The sequence below is a fragment of the Lacerta agilis genome, chromosome 5, assembly GCF_009819535.1.
Source record: "Lacerta agilis isolate rLacAgi1 chromosome 5, rLacAgi1.pri, whole genome shotgun sequence".
Lineage (NCBI taxonomy): Eukaryota > Metazoa > Chordata > Lepidosauria > Squamata > Lacertidae > Lacerta > Lacerta agilis.
The window spans coordinates 44,002,214-44,027,291 of NC_046316.1; the positions used below are offsets into that span (position 1 = coordinate 44,002,214).

Below are 25,078 nucleotides of genomic sequence, written 5' to 3' on the forward strand. Positions count from 1 at the left end.
TCAGGTTTCTACATTATTATTTATTTCTTTTTTCCAATTAAAATATAGCACTGAAGTTCTTAACACATATAAATATCCCTACAATTTATTACCATGCTATTCAGGCATCATTACTTAAAGTGCCTAATATTGAAAACATTTCCTCCTCCCCACACCGAGTGCCTTTTAAATAGTCTCACTTGCTGATATTGACCCTACTTCCCCTACCACAGAGTGGTGCGAAAACAACTCTTTTACAAGATATTCTTCAGACGCATCCTCTGAGCAATATACAGAAAATAGATTAAATGGTTTATTTTTTCCTTATTGCCCCCACATCTCCCCCACCTGAGTGTTTACAGTGTCCCAAGCTGCTATGTTTATTAAAAAAAACCAATTGGTGCAAAGCTCCTGAAATGCATGCAAGTTAAATTTCACTTAACACACACTTTAACTTAAAACAGTCCGAGGACTTTAATTCCACCCCCCTTGTGGCTATGGTTCAGTCACATTTTCAGGTCTATTTGTTTCTTTGGCAAGGCCGGTGGCTACTTCCTCCTTAGATCCAGGTTGATTCACTTCTACTTTGATTTGCTCCTTGGCATTCTCACTACTTGCCTCCTTGGGAAGGTTCTCCATCGTAGGATCAGCACCCATTTTCCCCTGTGACAGTTGATTATTCTCAGGCAAAGGTGGCTGATGTCCGTCCCCTTCAACGGGCTCTGGGACATCATCTGCTTTCTGTTCTAGCCTTTCCAATATATTCTGAACTTTTCTTACACCGTCTCTCCTGGCCTGCCGGACGTCCACACGCCCCTCAGGGTCCACAGAGTCCAAAGCTAGCAGCAGTTTGGTCAAATCTTCTTCTATTATTAGGTATTTTTTGTCATTCTGCTTGCCTTGAAAGGAATCGACAGCCTGCTCCAGGGTCTGTGCTCTGTGCAGAATGGCTTCAACTTTCAAGACTCCAGGATGCTTCTGAAGCTCTTCTGAAGTCTTCTGTGGTTCAGGCTCTTGTGGGATAGGTTTTTCTTCGACGGGAGCAGCTTTAGGGGGGCAAGGAATTTTTTTATCCACATTTTCTGCTGCAGGAGGAGGTTTTTGTGAAGTTGGCTTAGCATCTGTATCTGTATGACTAACTTGAATGGGGATGAATGCAGCAGGGATTTCCGTTCCAGAGGAGCCAGTCTTCTTTTCAAATTTGTTATCAGGTGGTAGAGTTGGTGGCGATGCTTGTGTTGGCACTTGGGGCTGCGAGGCCTGAAGAATGAGAACAACATTGGTGGTGAACGGGAACCAAGAAAACAAGTAATGGGATCTCAGCTTTAAATACAATGACAGCACCGAGTCCAGCATTTCCAGATGTATGACGTTTAAATGTTCAGTCATACGTTGTATGTGTCTATATAGATGAGTCTACACTCAAGGTGCACCAATTTTTTTTAATACTGACAAATCCTCCCCAAAACAGACTACAGCCTGAGAAGAGACTTCTATGGATACAAAAGCTATGAAGAAAAATAGCAGAACATGAATAGACAGGAATGGGGGAGAAAATTGTGGATTTTTTTGTTTTGTTTTTTAAGGTGTGAAGGACAAATGTATGTATGCATGTGACAATCTAATAGTGAGGAACAAAATATGCCTTATTCAAAGCAATATTTTGAAACTCCCCACTTGAATTCAAGCTGTGGCTGTAACCGCAAGTTATTAATTAGGTGCTTTTTGAATTTGGAGGCTGCTTCTTTTGCCACACAATGACACAAAAAGTGCCAAGTTCTACCAATGGCTGGAAAAAGAAGAATCAGGAGTATGCTTAAGGGTTTGCAACTGCAGCATAACCTGTCCAGTGCCTGATGTCCTATAGCATATGGTGGTGGGTGTGGTTTGGGCCAAACAGGCCCATGACCTGGAGGCTCCTCAGCACTGCCCTACAGGGTAAAAAGTTCAAAGGCTAGTTACTGAGCTAGCTTAACTGAATTGCAGATAAAACCAACGAACGCTCAGTAATATGTCATTAACAGTAAGACTCTAGGAGGTTCCCTTCAACTGAGTGGAAATGGTTGCACAGTACAGTGTATACTATAATTTATGGACCCCTTCTCCCACAACCAACAGGATCTGGATAAGGTAACTATGTTAAACAGACAAAAGTTAAGATTATGGTTATAGCAGAGCCCGAATACAGTTTTACTTTTTAAAAAAATAAATAAATTGGGAGCTATAATTTTTCATCTGCTAGGAATTCATTAGCTGATTAGTTGTGTCAATGAATGGATATGGGCTTTTAGATTACCTTGCAAATTTCTAGCATGAGTAATGCAATCCAAACATAATCAGCAGTATAATTGCTAATTAAAATCAAAGAGGGACGAGTATAAGCTCACCACACCTACCTGAGGTCTAACTGACTGTATTCTTATGGAAGTCGGAGACTGGATTCTGCCTGGTGAACTTTCACGACTGGCTGAACCTCTCTGTGACACCCTGATTGGTGACTGAGCCCGTTGTGGCCTCTGATCCAGATCATCAACCTGAATTTTGCCATAAACCGGCTGGTGAGCTTGGTAATCACTCTGCTGAGCTGGATAATGTGTCTTCTGTGTTTGATGATGGACTTGTAATGGTTGCCTTGGAAAATTCCCCTCATGAATAACAGGGATAGGAATATATCCACGAGGAAGCTGGTGGCTTCCTGAACTGGGCCTGCCTGGTGATTGAGGGGAAAGGGTTGGTGACTCAGAACGTGCAGGTGATGGTGACTGCTGGAGAAAAAACAAACCAAAATTGTTATTCATATTATATTATCATATTAGCCATAAGTTTATTTTCCAAAAAAAGAGGTTAATGGATCTATGATACTGCAGTGGTAGTAGCCATATGTCATAGAGACTAGGCAGATTTACACACTACACTAGGCACTCCACAATGCCTGGAACAACAGGTTGAAGCATGCTTGGCAGCATGTTTTAATCTGAAGAAAGCTCCCTCTGGACTTTTCCCCTTGCCCCAGTCTGGATGCTGGAGAAATATGAAAACCAAATTAATTCCTTCTGTTAATTATAAATGGGAATTTATGAAAATTGAAATCTTGGAGCTGTAAAACTCATGAGTCACAGTTAGCAAAACAAATCCGACTCAGCAGACTTCACTGCTTCAAGGAAATGCAGAGTGAGCTTCTGTTGCTTTGAAGCATGCGCCAAACAGAGTGGCTGAGGGGGCCTATCAAGAGTGGTCACATATACAAGGCTACACGGCTCTGGATATACTGCACAAGCCTAAACCAGCACCTCTAATTTATGGTTATGTTATTGTGGTCAACTAAATGCTGGCTGGGTGAAGGCACCTTCAATGTTATCGCTGGCTTGTGCTGTAGCCAGAGTCAGATGGAGTGTTGGCATAGCATTGTCTATACCTTTCGAACAGTATGCTGCATTATGACTCCCTGCTGCATTTTACAAAACACCACTTTTTGGTTTTAAATTTAGTCAGACGTAACGAAAAGGAGATTAAAGCTTTGTAGTGATGGGCAGCTGTGCAGCTGTTATTTCTTTATAGTTTTAAATATAAATCATGAGTAAACATTCACAATTGAAAATCCCTTATAGTCTTATTTCAGGTTTATGTTCTCCTTTCCTGCAAGAGAAGCTTTAAACTTAATGCAACAGGTACAATCTCACATTTATTCTCACAGGTTTCCACTGCTTAGTGAATGCAAGCATGTCTATAGCTTCACTTTATGGAGCTCAAAGTGGTTCAGAGCTTACATACCAAGCAATTTAATTATATGTGAAATTCAGCTTGCAAATAATCTTCCTTTTCAATAGTATCTAGTTCTCTCTGGAAACAATCAAATGAATAGGTATTGCAATGGAATGCATCTCCTTCTAAACTGATCAGTATGCAAGAAAATAATGATGCCTTGAATGTTTATATATATGAAATTTATTTTATATACATGATGTTGGGGGGGGGGGGACAATATCTGTTGACTACCACAGCATATATGTGAAGTACACATACAAAATTAGTAATATTTGGGAGTAAAGGAAGAAAAGCCAATTATGTGTCGGCTATAACTCAACTCCACACTATAATTGAAATCCTAAACCGTGCAAATATTCTAATGCAAAACATACCACAGCAATTCTGTCAACTTACCTCAGATCTATGTGAGAGGGGTACTTGGACTGGTGCAGCTGTTGTTGTCTGTCCACAAGGTTTATCTGTTTGGGCAGCTTCTGCAAATCCCCTAGCTGGGGACTGTGAACGGACAAAGTTTCTTCTTAGAGGTGACGGGGCCCGCGCTGTGGGAGGAATGGTTTCTGCCTTGGCTCGCATGCTAGGCTGATAGCCAGGATAGTGCTGCTGTCTGTTCTCTGCACCTTCATGTATGACTGGAATGGGGATGTAACCAGCACGAAGCTTTGGGTATCCCATGTTTCCGTCTCTGACTTGGGACTGGTTTGGACTATTTTGAGATGGACCATTTGCTGATGACTGGTTTTCCTAGGCAAACAAACAGATCACACGGTACAGATTTAGGAGTTGGGATTTATACAGTTCATAACAACCTGTTAATAAGCAGTGTTGATCTACACACCAGAACGTTTCTTGTATGCCCACGGGAACTCCTTTGCCAAGTTGCATTCTAACTTGAAAAGGCATCTATAACTGCTAATACGTTTATAAGAACTCTAGGGAATCAAGTTCGTACTAAGACAAAATATATTTCAGTCTCTCGAAAAGATATCCTGACAGTTCAGGGTAAGTATTTTCAAACATACATCGCAATTAACACAGGTACTATCAACAGCGTGTTGTAAAGTTTTTTGTTGTTGTTAACTACGTTTTTATTCTATTGCCTTGTTTAGTTGATTAAGACATTACATTAACTACTGAAATATCTTCATGCATGTTTTTTTGGGTGGGGTGGGGTGGGAGAGATATTTTAAAAGATACCAGATTTACAGCCTAATCCTATACCTTCCAGTGGCTGATGCAGAGCATGGAAAGAGTTGTGTTGGGAAACTACCACAACATGCTGCATGAGACATGCGGTGGAGACCTTGACAGATTCACTCCATGTACCTTTTTGCTAGCTGGTGAAAGGCAGCACTAGTATTAGAACCTGTGGGTCCATAGTAAAGGCTGCAGCTCAGCGACAAGGCATGTGCTTTGCATGCAACAGGTTCCAGATTCAATCCCTGGCATCTCTGGGAAGAGCAGGGAAAGACTCTTACAAGAAACAAAGGAAAGCTGCTACCAGTCAGGTCACATACAGTACTGAGTTAGATGGACCAATACTGTAATTTGATTTAGCATAAAAGTTCCTAGAATAAATGCCGGGGTTCTCCCTGATCTCTCTGCCACATTCCCACCATCTCTTTTGTACACAGCATGTGCACAACATTAGCAACTCTTCCCTATTCTGAAACCGCAGTTCTTGAGCCTACTGCTGATTAAACACAAGAGACCAGAGCATGCTGGCATAATATGAAGGGGTCAACAACTCCACTCTGCAGGGTGAGGGTTCACATTCTCTTGGGCAAGTGAGACAAGAAAAGCCCAGCATTCCTTTCCAGTTTCAAGCTAGGGAGGCTCAGAAGCACAGCGCAACTACAAGGAAGACCTGTCACACCCAGCACCAAAACATGTCTCAGCCTTTCCCTCTGGCTCTGGAAAGGAAGCCTAGAGACTGTTGCAGCAGCAAAATGGTACACCACTCATCTCCAAGTTCAGAGCTGATGAAGGCTGCGGGAATCATCTCTGCAGTTACTCTGTGCTTTGGAAGGGGATAATCTCTGCCCCAGATTTCATGCAGAGGCACAGTGCAAGGTCAGGGATAAGGAGAGGGCCAAGGTCTTGGCAACCATAATTTTAGGCTTGGCAACAAATGCCAGCCAAAACTAGATCCCTTGGAACAGCTTTCCTGCTCTGTCAGGGCTGGAGTCTCTAAGTCCAATCCCATGATCCACACAGCATGTAGAATGGATTGTACAGAACAGAAGAGGTAGGGTTACCATTTATTAGGCCAACTTCTATAGTGATTTTCATGAATGCAAGATTCAGTTACATAAACACTCTTCAGGCATTTCACCAAGGGTTTTGTAGAAGGGAACATAAGCTTTAGTTTCAAAGCAATTGGCCCTAGACAAGAAGGCAATTGTCCGCATTGGCTGATGTGCTGTGATTTCATGGACTGTTCACAAATGTTCTGTTGGCAAAAACTCAGCCAGCGGAGCACAGCAGGGCAGCATAGCTCACAGTGGCTTCCTAATGCACATGTCACTGCTGGTAACCAAGAGGGGGAGGGGGAGGTGTCAGGGACTTCAGTGCAGTGTGGGCACAGCAGCAATTCTGATGCTACCGCAACTGTGCCCACACCATGCTAACCTGCCCACCACCTCTGTTATTGGCAGCAACCTCCACAATGGGAAGCCAGGTGAGCAATTCCACCCCTCTAGCCACTAGGAGTGAATCAGACCACACCTGGCGTACTGTGTCCAGTTCTAGGCACCACAATTTAAGGAGGATACTGGCAAGCTGGAACGTGTGCAATATGATAAAATGGTCTGGAAACCAAACCTTGTGGGGAACAGTTGAGGGAGTTGGGTATGTTTAGCCTGCCACGGATACTTCAGTTGAGATTCAGTTGACCCCTCAGGGTCACTTCCAACTCTACAATTCTGGGATTCCCAGAAACTGTGTGCTGAGATATAAGCCAGAAACAAGGATTGTAGAAATACTAAACACTATGAAGCTAAGTCAGGAGGAGGCTGGAAAGCAGCCCCTGATCATATGACCCCTGTGGATGCTATTACAGCTGCTGTCCAGGTTTTCTTAAAGTGAAAATACTTAGAATTTGCAAATGCTTGGTGTGTGCGCGCGCACATGTATGTGTATGTATTAATTTGCAAATACTCATTTCGGTAAATTGAAGCCATAGCTGTAACAATCATTTGTATTTAAGGGTCGGCTTTTAATTCTTGTAAACCAGGCTTCCTCAACCTCTGCCCTCCATTTGTTTTTGGCTTACAACTCCCATGATCCCTAGCTAGCAGGACCAGTGGTCAGGGATGATGGGAATTGTAGTCTCAAAACATCTGGCGGGCTGAGGTTGAGGAAGCCTGTTGTAAACTGAGGGGCAAGTTTGCATCAAATGCTTAATCTTCTGGACATCTGAAAAATGGCTGACAATAGCATTCCTTCTCCACAACAAAATTGGTAGCAGCACAGAAATATTCAAAACGCGTAAGTTGACAGGTAACAATGCAGAGACGTTGCCGGTATTGTTCTTTTCATTGCTATTTAAAGAATGTTAAAGAATGTTATTGATGGTGGATACAGATGGATATACTGAATATCAAGCAAGGGTTTATCAGCCGCAATAATGTGAGAGCGAAAGTGTGGGGGAAAGGAGAAAGGAAGTACAAGTAGGAAGATCAAAAGAAAAACCATTCAGAGAGAATGGAAGATACTTGTAATGCGATACTAAGACACTACACAGGATGGAAATGGAATTTTGTAGAAGAAATCCCCCCCCCCCCGGAACTCTAATGAAGCTCTTCCTGCAGTGGTCTTTCTATTTTGGGCTCACATTCTAGATGAATCTCCAAGTGTGAGATCAGATAACAAGTACTGCTGTTGCTCACAGGGTAGGTATCATTAAATAAGGGACAAACTACACGTGTCTCACAGGGTCTCCCCACCACTCACCCCACCTGGGTCTGGCTCTTATACCAGAAATATACCGGAAGGAAAGCAACCAGATGGCAAGTAGCTGTGACGATAACGTGGAGGAAGGTTCACAGCCCTTCAGCTATATATTTGTGCTTTAAATTGCATTTTTACTTCATTTTATGCATAACTGGAGCAGGCCTGAATTTAAAGAGATAAGTGCATCACAAGCACACAGGGTGTGATCCTATCTGAAGGCTTTTAGAAAATGAGACTGATAAACTTCTGATATTAATTCCAGAAAATGAGAATAAATTAGGAAAAGAGACATATGAGTGGATAGTTACTACACACAAAAGTTATCCCTCTTCCTGCTCACACAGACCTATATTCATCAGTGCACTGAAAGCTTAACAAGTGGAATAATCAGCTCTCTTTCAGCCAATAAGACTTTCTGTGCTTATCATATCTGGAAGCAATTCTTATTTGCCATCAGTTATCAGGCAAGAGCTATTCACCTATTTCACCTTCAAGGGCTAATTGTTTTGCAATCAAAAAGGAAAAAAAATGTGTTACAAAAGTATTTATAATATTGAAATGTTTTACGATATTTAATCTTACAATGTAGATGTTCCCCACTCTTCCCTACACACAGGGAGAATGAGGTTGAGAAACAATGACTTTCCCCAATCTCCTTCAGCAAACCTGAATAACTCAGGTTGCAATCCTATTTCGCAGGGTTTCTCAAACTTACGAGGTCCATGACCCCTTGATGAGCTTATAAAGTTGTCATCAACCCCCAACCCAAATTCATAGGAATGTATCTGAAACAATGTAAATAAATATCAATATATAATCCACATTAACCGCCATTCACCACTGCTAGGAATCATGAGATGTAAAAATAAACATGTTATTAAATACAGAGGTTCCTCAGTGGCAGGAGAAACGCACTCTGTACATGCCCATGCCCTTTATTTCTGAGGCTCATAGTTCCTAATGAAGCTTCTTGCACTATACCTCATGAAGTTCCTTTTTCGGGCCAGGTCCTTTTCAGTCCCCTTTTGGTGTCAGCTCCATGGGACTTATTTTTAAGTTTACATTTGTAGGATTGCACTATCCCCCCCATTCAAACTCATCATTGTCCTCAATAGATTCAAATTTAAGACTAGTTAATTTAACCACTACAGTATGATTTATTTAAAAATATCCTCACTTTTCACCACTTTGGGACTACCATAAATTGTCTAAATAATCAAAACTTTTTTTATTTATCCAGAAACAAAGTTGTTATTGGAATGTCTTCTTTGGCTCCAATGAATTCTTTAAAATTCTCTCTCCTGCGTTACCACTGGAACAAGTCAATGCCAGCTGCTTTTGGAGACCCACATATGTATACAGTGCTGTCAATCTTAGAAAAACTTGAATATGTAACGCAACTGGACCAACAAGTAAGGAGGACGGAAGTTAATTTGCTTGTACTATGTTTCTGCCTGGAGTTCAGGTTTATTGTGCAATTAAATACAGAGCAGCATAAACTTATACACCACTTAATATATTAATTCTTACAGCTGCTTACAAGACTTACAAGAGCACTGCACAGAGAATCTGGGATTCAAACTTAGTGCTATATTTCTGTATTTCACTCAACTCCTAAAAAAAACAGACGAACTATATTAATATATAAATATTTTTATTATGTTATTACCAAAAACGGTTATTTATATACCATTTCTTCCTCAACGTGTCTCAAAATATCAATAATTTTGATGGAATGTTTTGATTTGGGTATGTAAAAGCTGAAAGAAAGTCCTTATCCTGTTCCCTTTCTGAAATGGAATCAAATAGGTTAAGCTTTGTCATGTATAATATCCAATATTCTTTAGAACCAGTCATTTCATTTTCTTTGCTGTTTTAACTCTTACTATATAATTTAATTATAACTGCAATTTTTGTGGTTTGCATTTACTGTACCATCCACATGTTCCATTTCTGAAACAAAAGGTAGTACAGAGAAATAGAAGCAACATACAGTTATTTCTCCATAGCTTTTGCTACGATCTTCTAATAGGCTTGGAAATGTTTTCTTAAGATCTCAGAGGCGTGTACAAACTAGGAAAAATAGAATGTTCCATATTCTTATTTGCTTATTGGTCTTGTATTTTATTATTGTTGTTTCTGCATTGCATTGAATTTTATTTTTGTTTCTTACCTATGCTGCTAGTCTAAGTGAGTAAAAGAGCAGAAAACTAATGTTTATTTCATAAAATCTATATACTGCTTGATTGTAGAAAACCCTCAAAGCAGTTTAATATTAACAACAAAGTGGACATGAACGTGAAATAGGTATGTCTAGTTCCAGAGTTAGTAAAGGGGAGGGAATACAACTTGTTCTGCAAAGGAGAGACCCTCAGTTCCTTGCAAGTGGAATGGGTCTGAGAGTCACAATCTGCAATTTGGAGAGGAGAGTTCTTTCACTTGGAGAGAAGCTTCCTAATTCTGAGCTGCTTGCAGCAGACTTTACGGCCAAATCTGGCCTTGGTAATTAATTAGAATAAAGAAAGGCAAGTCTTCTCAATAGTGATTGAGTGTCAAAAAGTTTTAAAATTGTGCTAGCCAGAAAGGTTTTGTTTGAAATCTTTAATCGTTTCTAAAAATGCACCTTCATTCTGCTGTCCATGTTGCGGGAGGAGGAATTAAAAAATATTTTGGGATTTTCTGGTGCAAGTCTCAGTCTACTGAAACATTATTGTGGGGAATATTGTGGGGAAGAGAAGGAAGAAGAGACATTTTAAGTTGCGTATCGAGGACCTCAATCCACCCCCCATTGACTTGACACAGGAGACAGATTTTTGGTTTGGGTTTTTGGCAAATAATTTAGGGCCACAACTTTATTTAAATACAAATTCGGTGAGTGGTTGCGTAGGCATTGGTTCAGACTACTGTCACACCGGGACAGAGGCTGGCCTAAAACCAGCGATTGGGAGAATGCCGCTGAGGAGAGTTAAGGACGGGGGGACAGCAACGCGTCCCTCTTCCTCAATGGTCCCGGGGACTCGGCTTATGGCCCTAACCCCTACCGGGGGCATCGGACAAAGCATAAGAGTCGCCGGATTCCTTTAGCGGAATTCCCAGCATCACATGATTCTGGATGGGCAGCGCCCAATCCAGCAATCCACACAGGAACCAATGCCTAACCGCCAACCTTACAAGTTGTGACAAGTTGCTACTGCAGTAGGCAAAACCAAAAGGCACAGCCAATCGGCCAGATGGACAAATTCCTACTGGGCCCCTGCTACAAAGCAGACGACCCCATGACAGGCAGAGCAAAGTCAACGCAGAGGCCTAAGAAAAAAGGGGGGGCGGGACGGGTGATCAGCAGCCGAAGCCAAGAGAAGGAACGCCCTACGTGCTGAGGCTTAAATAGGACGCTAAGCTGTCCATCACAAGTTGCAACATTAACTTTTGCCCAGCAACTCCTAACTGACCATTTAGCTACTAAGGCCGGCTACCGGCCCCACCCCCACAGGAAGGGAATGTGTCTTGCCAGGTCCCGATCGCAACACGTGCTCTTACTCATGGTAGAACCCGATTTATCGTACCTTGGGCTTTTCACAAAAACTGGATTTTTGTGTTCTTTCAGTGTCAGGCAAAGATCCCCCCCCTCCGGACTTTCAGACACAGCTGTAGCCTCCAGTGATTGTTTTCATCTGGGTTTTCAGTTCTTGATACCATTTATGTACTGTATATTTATAATTACTGCATCTGCAAATCTAATTCTAATTATTATGCAAATCTCACTGGGAATTTTTACCTAAGAGTAAGATAAAACTATCTTAAATAAATCAAATGCAAAAATATCAAAAGGGTCTAAAATTAGATCTGCTAAAGCCAAGTGATCTAGAATGAATACGAACGGCCCAAGCATCTTATCTCTGCTTTGCTTCACCAGTGCTGTGAAGGGAGCGAGATTCTTAAATTACTAGGCACATGAGTGAGGAATGCAGACACACCTTAAACAATTCCCTAAGTACTGAGGTTAAGTACCAGCTACACTTACAATACATTAAGAAGTATTATATGATATCCAATCAACGGCTTTACACAAATCTCTCTGTAGGGCATTACATGACCGGGCATGCTTTAACCAGAAAGACAACTGCTACAGCAACATAAAAGAAGATATAAACCCAGTTCAAGGCTTTGCCTCCAACCCATGGAAGAACGGGGCTGTGCATGCTTGCTCTGCCTCCACAGCCCCTGCCAGCTTCATCCCCAACCTTCACATTTTTGGGCAGAATTCAGTTTCATTCACTTAGAATACAGTCATACCTCTGGTTGCGAACGGGATCCGTTCCGGAGCCCCATTCGCAACACGAGCAGCACGCAACCTGAAGCGCCGCGTCTGCGCATGTGCGCGGTGCGATTCGGCGCATGTGCAAACCGCCGGACCAGGAAGTAACCCGTTCCGGTACTTCCAGGTTCGGCACATTCGTATCCGGTGACGAACACAACCTGCAGCGATCGTATCTAGAGGTATGACTGTACTCAATGAGAATGGAAGCCTTGGCCACATAAGGTTTCCATTCCCATGCACAATTCTAAGCATGTTCAGCTGAACCAGTGAAGGCTTCCCCTTCCAACCTTCCTGCTTGAAGAATGAAGAAGAATGAAGGCCAGGGATGGAGCCAACAGGGCAGGGACACTGGAAGGTAGGGTTAATGCGTACAGCCTGCTTCTCCCTCTGAAAGTGTGCATAGGCTACACAGTAAGGTCTGGGAAATGACAGGCCTGCAGGCTCAACCCAGCCCCTCCTCCTTGTTCGGAGGTGTGGGACAGAGGCGAAGGGGTGTGCGAAGATAATTTTGTTCCTTGCATACTTTTCTTCCCCTCTTGACTTTCAAAACCACCGTGGGCTTTATTAGCCTTGCACTCTTCTGTCTGTCTCCCATTTGCTTTTCCTAAACTGAAACAGGCGGCAGGGGGGGCGGGGGCGGGGGACAGTAGAAAAATAGAACAGAGCACATGGAAGATATCTCTCTCTCTTTCTCTCATGCCCTTTTGATAGCTACCCGCAAACACACACATACCCCTTTTGCTTTTCCAGGGAGAGGGGCTATATACAAAGGCAAGGAGACAGAAGAGTGCATTTCAAGGAGGTCTCTACACCACCTTCTCTTGTGTGTGTGTGTGACTCTTACCCACTGCCCTTCCTCGCTGTTACACATAGGGAGGAGGGGTCAGAGGTCATTGTTACCAGTAGGCTGCTTATGGGAAGAGCTTGCTCCCACTCAGCAGAGAGGCCTGCTGGAAATATTAATTATAAACCAGGGAAGAGACAGACAAATCGTGCTAGGGGAATTACAAGAACTGTTTTGTCTAAAGCAGGGGTCAGCAAACTTTTTCAGCAGCAGGCCCTCAGACCATGTGGTGGGCCGGACTATATTTTTTTTGGGGGGGGGGGAATGAATGAATTCCTATGCCCCACAAATAACCCAGAGATGCATTTTAAATAAAAGAACACATTCTACTCATGTAAAAACACCAGGCAGACCCCATCCTATGTCCCACAAATAACCCAGAAATGCATTTTAAATAAAAGAACACATTCTACTCATGTAAAAAGACGCTGATTCCTGGACCGTCCGCGGACCGGATTTAGAAGGTGATTGGGCCGGTTCCAGCCCCCGGGCCTTAGTTTGCCTACCCATGGTCTAGGATATGGCTACTATTGAGAGGTTACCAAAAGGATAAATGAAGGAGGAGCAGTCAGCACAAAATTTTGCAACTGGGAAAGAAATATGCTGTTGCTACATCCTTCATATTACTTCCCAGGAAGAAGGCACAGTGTGCTTTAAAAATATAGTGTGGGTGTTACCTAAGCCAGACCCTTCAACAACAACATAATAGCTAAAGACGACAATCTTTACATACCTGCAGTTTGTTCAGGTTAGAGAATGAGTGCCTTTATTTCCTCAAGAGGATTTGGCAAGCATTTCTCCACAGCAGAGTGGAAGTTAGTTCCACTGGTGAGACAAATCTTGCTCAGTTTCCATGTATTCCTTATGTAGGCTAATGCTCCTATGATCTAGCTGTATTTTGAAATTCACAGGAAAGCTGCAACAGATGCAATGGTATTAGATTGTCATGATTTTTCATTTGAGAGCATGTGCAAGAGGAAGAAGAGCTATGTTTACTCCAGAATATGTAACACAATCTTAACTTGAGGGTACCTATAGTAGCCTGTCTCTTTTACAGGTCTTTATGATCTGTTTTGTCCAAGTTAGCTGGTGCTCTCTTAGTGCATTTTCCATTTACACTAGAACTATGAGATGCATTTAACACAGCACAACCCTGTGCACATTTAAAAATATGCAAGTTCCCCTTTGTCCAATGGAACTTATTCCTAGGTGTAGCCCAAGTCAATTAACAGTGTATGACAGGTGGTGGGGCAATTGCCAGCAAGAGTACTGTAGAATTATGGTAAATTTTATAATGCAGGTGCAGCACTCTCAAGAACAGAATGAGTGCACGCTATTCAGTACAAGCTATTCAGATGAAATTTGACCTGAAAACATACAGCTAGTGCAAACATACCTCTAAAGTTGAAAGATTTCTGATCCACCTCTTCCCAACACCCTACCAGCCTCTGGACCCATTTTGATTCTACCCCAACGCCTCATGTGCTAAACATGTGCATTTTTCCGGCTAGTATTTTGTCTACATAAACAAATAGGTCAGAGCAAAAGAACAGGTGGAAGAGGATAAGCACATGGAACTATCAGCTGATCCAGAAGCAGGAATGAAGATGGAATCACCACCTGCTTCCTTCTACATCCTCTCACAAAGACAGTAGCTAATCGCCTCAATTAAACTTGGTTTCGGTGGGTTTTGGGGTTTTTTTTTGCTTTTGGTCTCTTCCATCCTTGCCAAGTTACTATGTTCTCATTTATCAAAGTTATATAGAAGTGCTTTACACCGATAGAACTTTAAACTAACAGACTATTATTTCCCTTTCACTTACCTAATATGATCAAGACACTTCTGGTCTCCTGAGTCCTAGTACAATATAACCACCTATTTGGCAAGCAGATATGTGCTTGATTTCTATTGTCTCAATCATCACGTTTTAGTGCTGGCATATACAAGATCCAGGGTTCATTAGTGTTTGCCAAGTATACTTCCAAAAAGCAAAGCTGACTCATTTTTCAATTTAGTTCATATTTATTATCTCTGTTGGTTCATCATGCAGTGTATTTATGCACCTGTCTACTTTTGCTCTATCTTAATTTTATATCATGCTTTATACTTAACACTAATTAAGTGGGCTATGTAGTTGTTTGCAGTGTTTGGTACAACATGCTGGCAAGGAAAGAAAGTACCCAAGGCAATTCGGAAACTGCACGAATCTAGTGATACAGTTTTCTTTCTTGGTTTTTAATAACAGAAAATAAACTATTTGCCTGTGTATCAAGATGGGCCTTCGTTGGCAACAATGCCCTAGCTTGCTTAGAGTATACAAAGCCATTCACCCTACATGCCTATAAATGGATACTAGACTCAGGCTCCATCAGAAGGTGATGAAATAAATGCTGCATAAATTGAACTTGCATCATCGCTTCATCTCACCAGACCAGGGGTCTGCAACCTTTAAGACACAAAGAGCCACTTGGACCCGTTTCCAAAGGAAAAAAAAAACCTGGGAGCCGCAAAACCATTGCGACATTTAAAACAAATATAACGCTGCATATATTGTTTCTTACCTTAATGCAATAATAATAAATAACGTATAGGAGCCAATGCAAAGTATAATTAGTAAAAACAACAAGAATAAGTTCTTACTTTTTTGCATTGACCCAGGGGCGTACCCAGGATCAAAACTGGGGGGGGGGGGGGCAAGCCATGGTCCTTCAGGTTGTGACATTTCAGCACGGAAAGGCGAATGAAACCAAAATTTTAGGGAAATTATATATAATTATAGCAGTGCTTTATTACAGTAGTTATTACAATTATTTGCTTGGTTTTTTAAAATTTTTATTCTAGTTACATGTCTTATACCAGGGGTGGCCAATTCCCAAGAAACTGTGATCTACTTTCAGCAGTGATCTACCCCTGTTTTCTGGGGTTCAGCTCAAAGTTGTTTTGGGGGGGTGTGGTGGGTGGGAGAGAGGGCTTCCCCCTCTAAGATAGGTTGGCAAGCGAACTAAGAAAGAAAGAAAAAGGGGGGTGGGAATGGAAAAGTGGGGTGGAAAAATATAAATTGGGGGTGTGGTGGGTGGGAGAGAGGGCTTCCCCCTCTAAGATAGGTTGGCAAGCGAATTAATAAAGAAAGAAAAAGGGGGGTGGGAATGGAAAAGTGGGGTGGAAAAATATAAATTGGGGGTGTGGTGGGTGGGAGAGAGGGCTTCCCCCTCTAAGATAGGTTGGCAAGCGAACTAAGAAAGAAAGAAAAAGGGGGGTGGGAATGGAAAAGTGGGGTGGAAAAATATAAATTGGGGGTGGGGTGGGTGGGAGAGAGGGCTTCCCCCTCTAAGATAGGTTGGCAAGCGAATTAATAAAGAAAGAAAAAGGGGGGTGGGAATGGAAAAGTGGGGTGGAAAAATATAAATTGGGGGTGGGGTGGGGTGGGGAGAATATCTATTAAAAATATGTAGTAGTTTAAAAAATAAAAATAAAGGGGGGAAATCTTTTTCTTCTTTTTCCTTTTTTTGAAAACAAAAACAAAAGGGGAAGAGAAAAGAAAAAGGGGGGATAGAGGGAGAAAAGGGTAATAATAAAAATTCAAATAGAGTGGCTGCAGCAGCTGTGGGGGGTGTTTGTTTATTTTTCGTTTGTTTGTTTGTTTTAAAAATGGGATTTCTCCCCTTGGATTAAAAAAGGAGGGGAGGAAAAAAAAAGAGGGGGGGTGGGAGAGCAAGGCAAAAAGCCAAAAAGCAAAAAACAGTTTTTTGGGGGGGGGAATCGCGCCAGGCTCTGCAGCGCGCCGGCCTCGGGGCTCCGGGCCCCCGAGCCGCCCTTGGGGCCATCGTTGAGCATGTACACCGCCCGCAGCGAGCGCTGGCGAAGCACCGGTTGGCGGAGGTTTCAGAAGCAGCCCAGACGTTTTCGCCGCCGCCGCCCGGCCTTCCTGTTGCACAGCGGCGCAGGAAGGCTCCGAGTCCCGGCCGGGCCCCCGGGCGCCCCCCGGATCCCGCTGCCAAAGAGGCGCCGGACGGCGAGGCGGAGCAGCAAAGCCAGGCGGAGGCGGCAGCAGCACCATCCGGCGACCGACGCCGGGAAGGTCCCCCGCCCGCCCGCCTCTCCGGGGAGCAGGGAAGGCGCAACGGAGCCAAGCCCCACAAGGACACCCCAGCCGCCCGCCGGGCCCGACACTCCAAGGAGGGAAGCGGGCAGGCGCGGCGGGTCAGGAGGATGGCGCGGCGGGCGCAGCCCAGGCGGGCCAGGAGCACAGCGCAGTGCCCCCACCACTCCGCGCCACCTCCGCGCCCCAGGCAGCCGCCCCGGAGCCGAAGGAGGAGCGCCTGTTGCGCGCTCACAGTGGCGGGCCACGGCGGGGACTGCCCCGCTCCGCTCCGCCAACTGCGCTGCCGCCGTCGCACCAGGCCCCGCCCCCCGCGCCTCCCCCCGGCTGCCCCCTCCCTCCCTCTCTCTCTCTCCCCCCTGCAAACCGCCCCTCCATCGCTGGCAGGGCTGGCGCGTCTTCCCTCCGGCCGAGGAGTTCTCAGGCGCAGTGCCCCCACCACTCCGCGCCACCTCCGCACCCCAGGCAGCCGCCCCGGAGCCGCGGCAGGGCCGCGAAAGAGCCGCATGCGGCTCCAGAGCCGCAGGTTCCCTACCCCCGCACCAGACTAAAAGCAAGCAGTACAAAGAGCTTTTCCTTGCAGAAGATGAAGACAGAGTTTCTAGCAAGTTATTTGTTGCAGCACGAATGTGCCTCAGAGGCAGAGCAGTGAACCTGTACATGATTTCAATGCTCAGTGGGCCAAAATAAGGATACTGTAATGCCACAATGCAAAATAAACAAACAGAAATGTAGGCAAACTTATGTAGATTTCCAAGTGTAAATCATAGGTCCACAAGAGTTGCTAAATGGAATCAAGAGTCCTTCACCGCTGGCTTAAGTTGGAGACAGAATTATTAAGGAAGAGGGGTAGAAGTATGAAAGGTAGCTTAGAAGCTGGGCTGGAGCACTATTTCATAAGTGGAAGGAAATGTGATAGAAAATCTTTTGCCAAAAATCAGGAGGCTCTTCTTATAATATTTATATAATTAAAAGGTAAAGGGACCCCTGACCGCTAAGTCCAGTCGCGGATGATTCTGGGGTTGTAGCTCTCATCTAGCTTTACTGGCCGAGGGAGCCGGCGTTTGTCCGCAGACAGCTTCCGGGTCATGTGGCCAGCATGACAAAGCCGCTTCTGGTGAACCAGAACAGCACACAGAAACGCCGTTTACCTTCCTGCCGGAGCGGTATCTATTTATCTACTTGCACTTTGATGTGCTTTCAAACTGCTAGGTTGGCAGGAGCAGGGAGGGACCAAGCAACAGGAGCTTCAAACTGCGGGGATTCAAACCGCCGACCTTCTGATCGGCAAGCCCTAGGCTCAGTGGTTTAGACCACAGTGCCACCCACGTCCCTTATTTATATAATTAGACAGTATTATATACCAAGAAACATTCTTGTTTACCAATTGGTTTTACCAACCCTCTTCAGCCTACAAACAGACAGTTTAAGCTCTCCATAATGATGACCTAAAAATAACATTGACAGGTACAGTGGTACCTCGGGTTACAGACACTTCAGGTGCAGACTCCGCTAACCCAGAAATAGTACCTCGGGTTAAGAACTTTGCTTCAGGATGAGAACAGAAATCATGCAGCAGGAGGCCCCATTAGCTAAAGTGGTACCTTAGGTTAAGAACAGTTTCAGGTTAATAATGGACCTCCAGAACGATTTAAGTTCTTAACCCCAGGTACCACTGTATAGGTAACACTCATATTTGTCCCAAGCATGAAGCTGGTATACAAACAGAAATGGGGACAAGTGTGGCATGCTTTAAGGCTCAAAAGGCAGGACCTCAAGGGAGAAAACAGTCAAATAATGATTTGGAAGATGTGCCATTTGCTCCCTAGGAGTGTTCACCAAGACGGCCAGCTGGGAGCCACTTCCTTGCTCATTCAAATATGCATACATGTGTACGTGCGTGCATACACGCAAACACCCACCCACACACCTGTCAGTTTAAGAAGACCATGTTTGTGGCTTAGAAATGAAATTTAAAAATGCTTCCCATAGGCACCTGGTTGGCAACTATGTGAACTGGAAGCTGGACGAGATGGGCATTTGGTCAGATCCATCAGTAAAAAATTATTATTCTACTGGGTTAGTACCGGTAAATTTGACCCAAAAGAAAAATGGCTCAACAAAATCTCTTTCCTATCTTGTTTCAGACTCAAGATGGCAAGTGAGGAGGTTATATACTTCAAAATTAGTCATGAAGCAATCTAGAATGAACTAGCACCCATCTGCCCATCTTATTATGTACATAGTCTGTCTAACTTTGGCCCTAACGGCAGCCATGTTTGGAAGATCTGAGGCCACTTTACTGGCATGTGAAATTACTCCTAGCTCTGCTATTTTAAAGCATGAAATCACAATGCCAATCAAGGTTACCAGTTGCAAACAACATAATTTGAATGTTGGCAAATTCCAAAAACTATATTAGGCCATAGTCATATCTATGGCTTATAGTAATGCCTTCTCTGTTGACAAATTAACAGCACACCTTTAAATCAACACATTTAAACAATAATAATCAAGCTTAGGGAGAAAACCCTTATTTTTATTTTAGTTGGCATATTTACCAACTTTCCTCTCCTATGAAACATTATTTCCCAGTCATTGCTTCAAATGCTGCAATCATTTTTGCTACTTCTAAAAAATGTATAAATATTTATTCTAACCTCGCAAGAAGAAAAATACTTTTAACACTAACACTACAAATGCTACTTTTATTTATAGCTCACGTACAGTAACATTTCCCATTATTGCAACAGAGTAAAAAGCATCTTATAACTACTGAAGCATTTTTTAAAATAAAAATTTCACTCGACGTTTCCTAACATTTTGGTCTATAACTGAAACACTGTTTTTAGAGAAACAGCAAAACCACTTAAAAAACCACCAACTGTTTCTGTTCACAAGCCTTTGTTTTTTCAGTGCGAAAACATCCAAGTTGGCCTAATACACTGCCAGTCTAATTAAAGTGCTGATATGGCTATGCACTTTTAATATCATCTGCGATCTAGCATCTTGGCTATGGGAATGTAAGTTTCTCATTGCTGCTTTCCAATTGTGTACCGGTACCCCTGGAAAAGCAAGGGAACCTTTCCATGTATAGTATTAAATGCATATAGCACATCCAAGGAGTGCTGAGAATCTCAACACAGGAAAGATCTACTGTGTTCACACATTTTATAAAGCTATAGAAAGGCTGCTCAAATGGCCATCATACGGCAATGGGTGGCTGCACGAAGCTTCTGGAACATGTGGAAGGAGCTTATGAGGTGGATCACCCCATTATTATTAAGAGTCTCCATGCCAGCACTAACTGCTGCCAGGAATGTGCAGTGCTGCCATGGAGATTCTTCACACGCTAGGGTCAACCCAGGTGGTTAGCTGTTCCTACACATTACAGACTCCACCTGGGGGGGGGGGCGGCTGCGCAGCAACATTTTCAACCAGCTTTTACATAGCAGCAGTTCATTGGCCCCCAGTAAATGATACTTCAGTAGGCGAGAAATGCTGTACACCATGTCTCTACTTGTTACACAATTTAATTTCACATAAGTATGTTTAATCCCCATCATGGAAAGGGGAATATTTTGTTTCCTTTAAAGAAATATATTTTGAGTTCTCAGCTGCAACCCATTAACAGTGAATGATTACAATATTAATCAATCTGAAATTCACAAAATAAAAAAGAGGCATTAGACATTCACCCAAATTGCGCCTAGGGCATGGCCATCCAGGTTTTTACGGTTTTTGGGTGGAACCTGGCTATGGTATGTTGATTCAGCGTACCCAATTCCTGCATGACATACTGCAGGATGAGAGAAGTCTTATTGGCTGCACAAAGACCTAAACCACTTTCTTTTGGAAGGTACCGATTACCCAAATCTTTTAGGTTCAAAATTCCTAGGTGGACATGGCTTTTTTTTGTTTCCAGCTTCAAAGTAACCTGTATTTAGCGTCATGTAGTATGTTGAATGAGAAAATCCATAATTACTTTTCTTCTATGTGCTAAAATATTGGCTTGTTTTTAAGAACTTCAAATTCCATCATTACGTATACTGTATTAAGTTCAACATATGCAGTCTGTCTCCATGTTAAATCAGTTTGTTTCAACAAGCTGTGCCTCACTGACTGATTCATGCATGGTGAATCTAAATTGTAGGGTATTTTCTAATGAGGCAGAGCCCTGAAATTGGATCCAAATGTAGTCCAAGACATTCTGCTGCCTTGGCTGGGGGTGGGGGGAGAGAACAGTTGTACATCATTCTTCCCAATTTGTATGCCCTTATGTATAAGATACTTCCAGTCAATTATGAGATTATTTTTGGGGGGGGGGGGAGAATGATGTATATCATTTTCTTACGTCCATAATAAATCAGGATTGATTTATCTTGTACAGATTATGTATAATTCTCATTTATTCTTCTATTTACAATGCATTTGTAGAAATGGAGAAATTTTTGAAGAAAAATACAGTAGTGGAAATATATCTGCTTCTCATCACTGCTTTCAGACCACTAGAAGGCTGAAATTTGACACATACCGGTACATAGTACTTGTCTCTTCCTAGAAAAAAGGAAAACTGTACCCCAGCATGATCCAGATCATTTCTGGCCATTTAGAAAGCTGGAATTTGGTGTGCACGATATAGCCCATTACTAGGAAAAATTGTATAGGCAATATTTTTATATCTCTCCATCAAAACAGGATACAATCAACAACTAGGCCAGGATACAAGCACAGAGCAAGCTGCTGGCCTATGATTTGGGGGAGGAGGTCCTTTCAACAAGAACTGGAATTGTGCATCTATGAATGCAAAATATAAACTTCAAATGCTAGTATGAGATAATCTTAAAAAGTGACAAGGCAGGTTTTTGCAGTTAGCACTAGTTTCCTTTAAAAAAATAACCATGTAGGGTTAAGGAAATTGTACCAAATATATATTCAGTATTCATTTATAAGGAGTGTGTCTACTACAACCATTCCTCTGTGCCATGAGGAATTCTAACTCTCCTCCCTAACTTGTAGATTTAAACATACAGTATTTGTAAACCACACAAAGAAATTAGTTATATGGATGGTATACAAATGTAATAAATGAATACGTTGAAAACTTACCTGAAGCTGAATATAAGTTAACTAAGGAAGGTTTTCCTTCACTGTAGCATCATTTGGTTATGTATATAGACCTCCCCTTGCCCAGGGCATTTACAAAGTGGAGTTATCAGCTGTAGCCCTATCTGGAGAGGTTCGACCTGACCACAAGAATCCATGCCCTGGTCCAGGATTGAGAACCAGTACTTTAACATGGAGCTGCTTTTAAAGATTGCTGCTGCTAAAATCCTGACGGATGCTTGACAGTGAGCTTCCGGCCCCAATTTAAGGTGCTGGTTTTAATCATTAATATCCTAAACAGTTTGGGTCCAAGCTATTTGAGGGACCAGATGCACACATATTGTCCCTCCTTCTTTGCCTGCCACCTAAACTGGTGAGGTTGTCATGTACAATAGGGCTTTTTGTGGTGGTCCCATGTGCAGAGCTCATCTGAGGCCCGGGGCGGGAGTCCCCAGTTGGCTAGGAGGCCCAGGGCATTTTTGGCACAACAGCGTAAGTCTGGCAGGTTCCTAGCAGGAGCCCTGCGAAGGCTTAGCCCTTCAAGGCCCAGGGCAAGTGCCCCCCCCCGCATGCGCCTGGTTCCATGTCTCTGGAACTTCATACATGTTGACATTTGGAAGTCTAGCACACTCCACTCTTTTTGAAAAGCTGTGAAGACCTCTGTTTCATGTGACTTTTAGTTAGGCAATGTTATTCAGCTATGGGGATCTTTTACAAATTTTTAAATGAACTAATTATATAATTTGTTATTTGAATTGTTCTTCAAAGAGAGCTATTTTACTCTGGTTTAGCCTTCAAGGATATAATATTTTTAATCAAAAAGGCTGTTATAAATGTTTGCTTTAAAAAACCCCAATTAATTTAAAAGAAACTAACAGTAAAATAGTTTGAGTGTTAGTTTTCACTTTAGTGTGGCTGTTAGTTTTAAGCCCTCACATCACTTGCACTGCACCACTTTTTAATAGTAAAGCTGGAAGCTGCTTCCAGAACATCAAGAACTCTCTCTGACAGCTGAAGCAATGAAGTTTTCAGGACAAAAGCCAAGTACACTGTTCAGTAAAGACCACTCAAATCTATTTGACTGGCACTTTGGAGCTTTGCTCCGGCATGCTCAACAAGATCCCCAAAACTAAGCAAGTTGTACTTCTGACTAATGTGAATATGACTTCTCCAAGAGGTATGAAACTTATACCAATGTATGCCAATCACTGTTTTACTCTCTAAAAACATATGTGCAAAAATCCCTGCAAGTGCTAAGGAGGAAAACCCAGCAATTGTTTCCACTATGGTATTAACTTTCTAGTTCAGACAAGTCATTTGGTCATTGCATAACCAACAGATTAATGGCAATGGAACAAAAACATTGTTTTTTTACATAATCTTACACATCACAGGATGAATAGGACAGAGCCACAGAGGGGAAATTTTTGGTTTTTCTAAAGTGCATCCTTCTGCGGCTGTCAGGACATGTCTACTGCCAGATTTGGGAACCTTTCCATGATCAAGACTTTTTAAAATAACTAATAATAAAGGAAAAGAAATGGGGGAGAAAAAGAAATGGAAATCCCCTATACAAGGAATTTTAAAAGAACTGCTGTTCAGTGATTGAGGCGCACACCCCGATGAAGTAAATCAAAAGTTTTTACAGGCCGAGTTAGCCAACTTTAAATAAACACTGCGAGGACCGAGGTATCAAATGATATAACGCGCAAAAAAAAAGGACTGCAGTGCGTCAGAGACAAAAGCCAGCTCCTGGCCTCACTGCATTGCCATCTACTGGGGTGGGGGGGGGGAGAGGACAGGCTTTTCCTGGCACTGCCCCCACCCGCATTGCATTGCTCACGGAGCCTCGGGTAAGCGCGCCGCCGCTGTCCTTCAAGCGGTGCCATCCGGAGCTGCAGCTGAGCAAGGCTCCCCGGCGCCCTTCAGTGCCTGCGGCTCCCCAGCCGGTCTCACCCCCCTCCCGCCCCACCAACTCCCAATTCCACCGCCAAGAAAGAGCCGAGGGCCCCGAACAACATTCTTCCTGAGTCACCACAACAGAACGAGACACAGTCACGCACACAACGCAGGCCGCCATGCGCCACGTTCCGTGGAGAGGAAGGACTCTCCCCCTACAATAAACGCCCCATTCTGAGACCAAGAAGCGCCCCGTCTCCCGGTGCCTGAGAGAGACGTTTCCACACCCCCACAGAAGACACCTATACACCAACCATGACGGTTCTGCCATGTCCCGAGGAGTGTCCCCCACCCTCTCCAACAAAAAAAACTCGAGGCGCCAAAGGTCTCGCGCGCATCCACCTTCTCCACGCGCGCGCCCTTCGCCCCTCAGGTTTAACTCCGATAAAGTCGGGAGGGAGGGAGCCCCCTGCCCTGAATGGGGGGGGGGTCGCCACTCCCTCTCTGCCCGCCCCCCTCGCGAAAATTCTTCCCAAGTTCCCGCGCGCAAAAAAGAAGAAAAGAGAAACCAGCGGCACCTTGGGCAGCTGATCCCCCTGAGTCTCGGGTCGTTCCAAGTGGTGGTGCGGCTGTTGTGTATCCACGAAGAAAGGCCAGCCGGTCTGCGGATCCACCTTCACCTCCCAGCCCGGAGGCAGGGGCTCCCGCTCGCCCGCGCCGGGCTCCAGGTGGACCATGGCGGGGGGCTGAGCGGCCGTGCTCATGCTGCTGCTGCGCGCCGGACGGAGAGCGAGCGCGAGGGAGACGGGAAGCGCCGAAGAGAGAGCGAGGAGCAGCGCAGGCGCCCGCTGGGCCACGAGCTGGGAGAGTCAAGCGAGGCGGCCCCGGCCGGCTGGGCACCTTTATCGCTCGATGGCGAGGAGGGAGGGGACACCGAAGGGGGTGGAAGTGTCTGGAAATAGCCGCTCCGAGCCAAACAGGAGGAGGAGGAGTAGGAGGAGAGACGCAGGGCAGCTGCCCCGCTGGAAACTTCTGGGCGCCTCTCGCGCCTTCGGGTAGCCGGGCCAAGAGCTCCTCCTGGAGTCGCTCTCCCTCGCTGCTGCTGTCATTGCT

The 25,078-nt window shown here is 43.9% G+C and overlaps 1 protein-coding gene across 1 annotated transcript; it reads right to left on the bottom strand.

The window, feature by feature from the left end:
* On the bottom strand, positions 1-25,078 carry BAG3 (BAG cochaperone 3). The gene is given in 6 exon segments (XM_033149520.1): positions 1-1,239; positions 2,376-2,744; positions 4,141-4,479; positions 18,380-18,393; positions 24,554-24,602; positions 24,604-25,078. Coding segments are annotated over 6 exon segments (1,662 nt in total). The 5' UTR covers positions 24,730-25,078; the 3' UTR covers positions 1-474.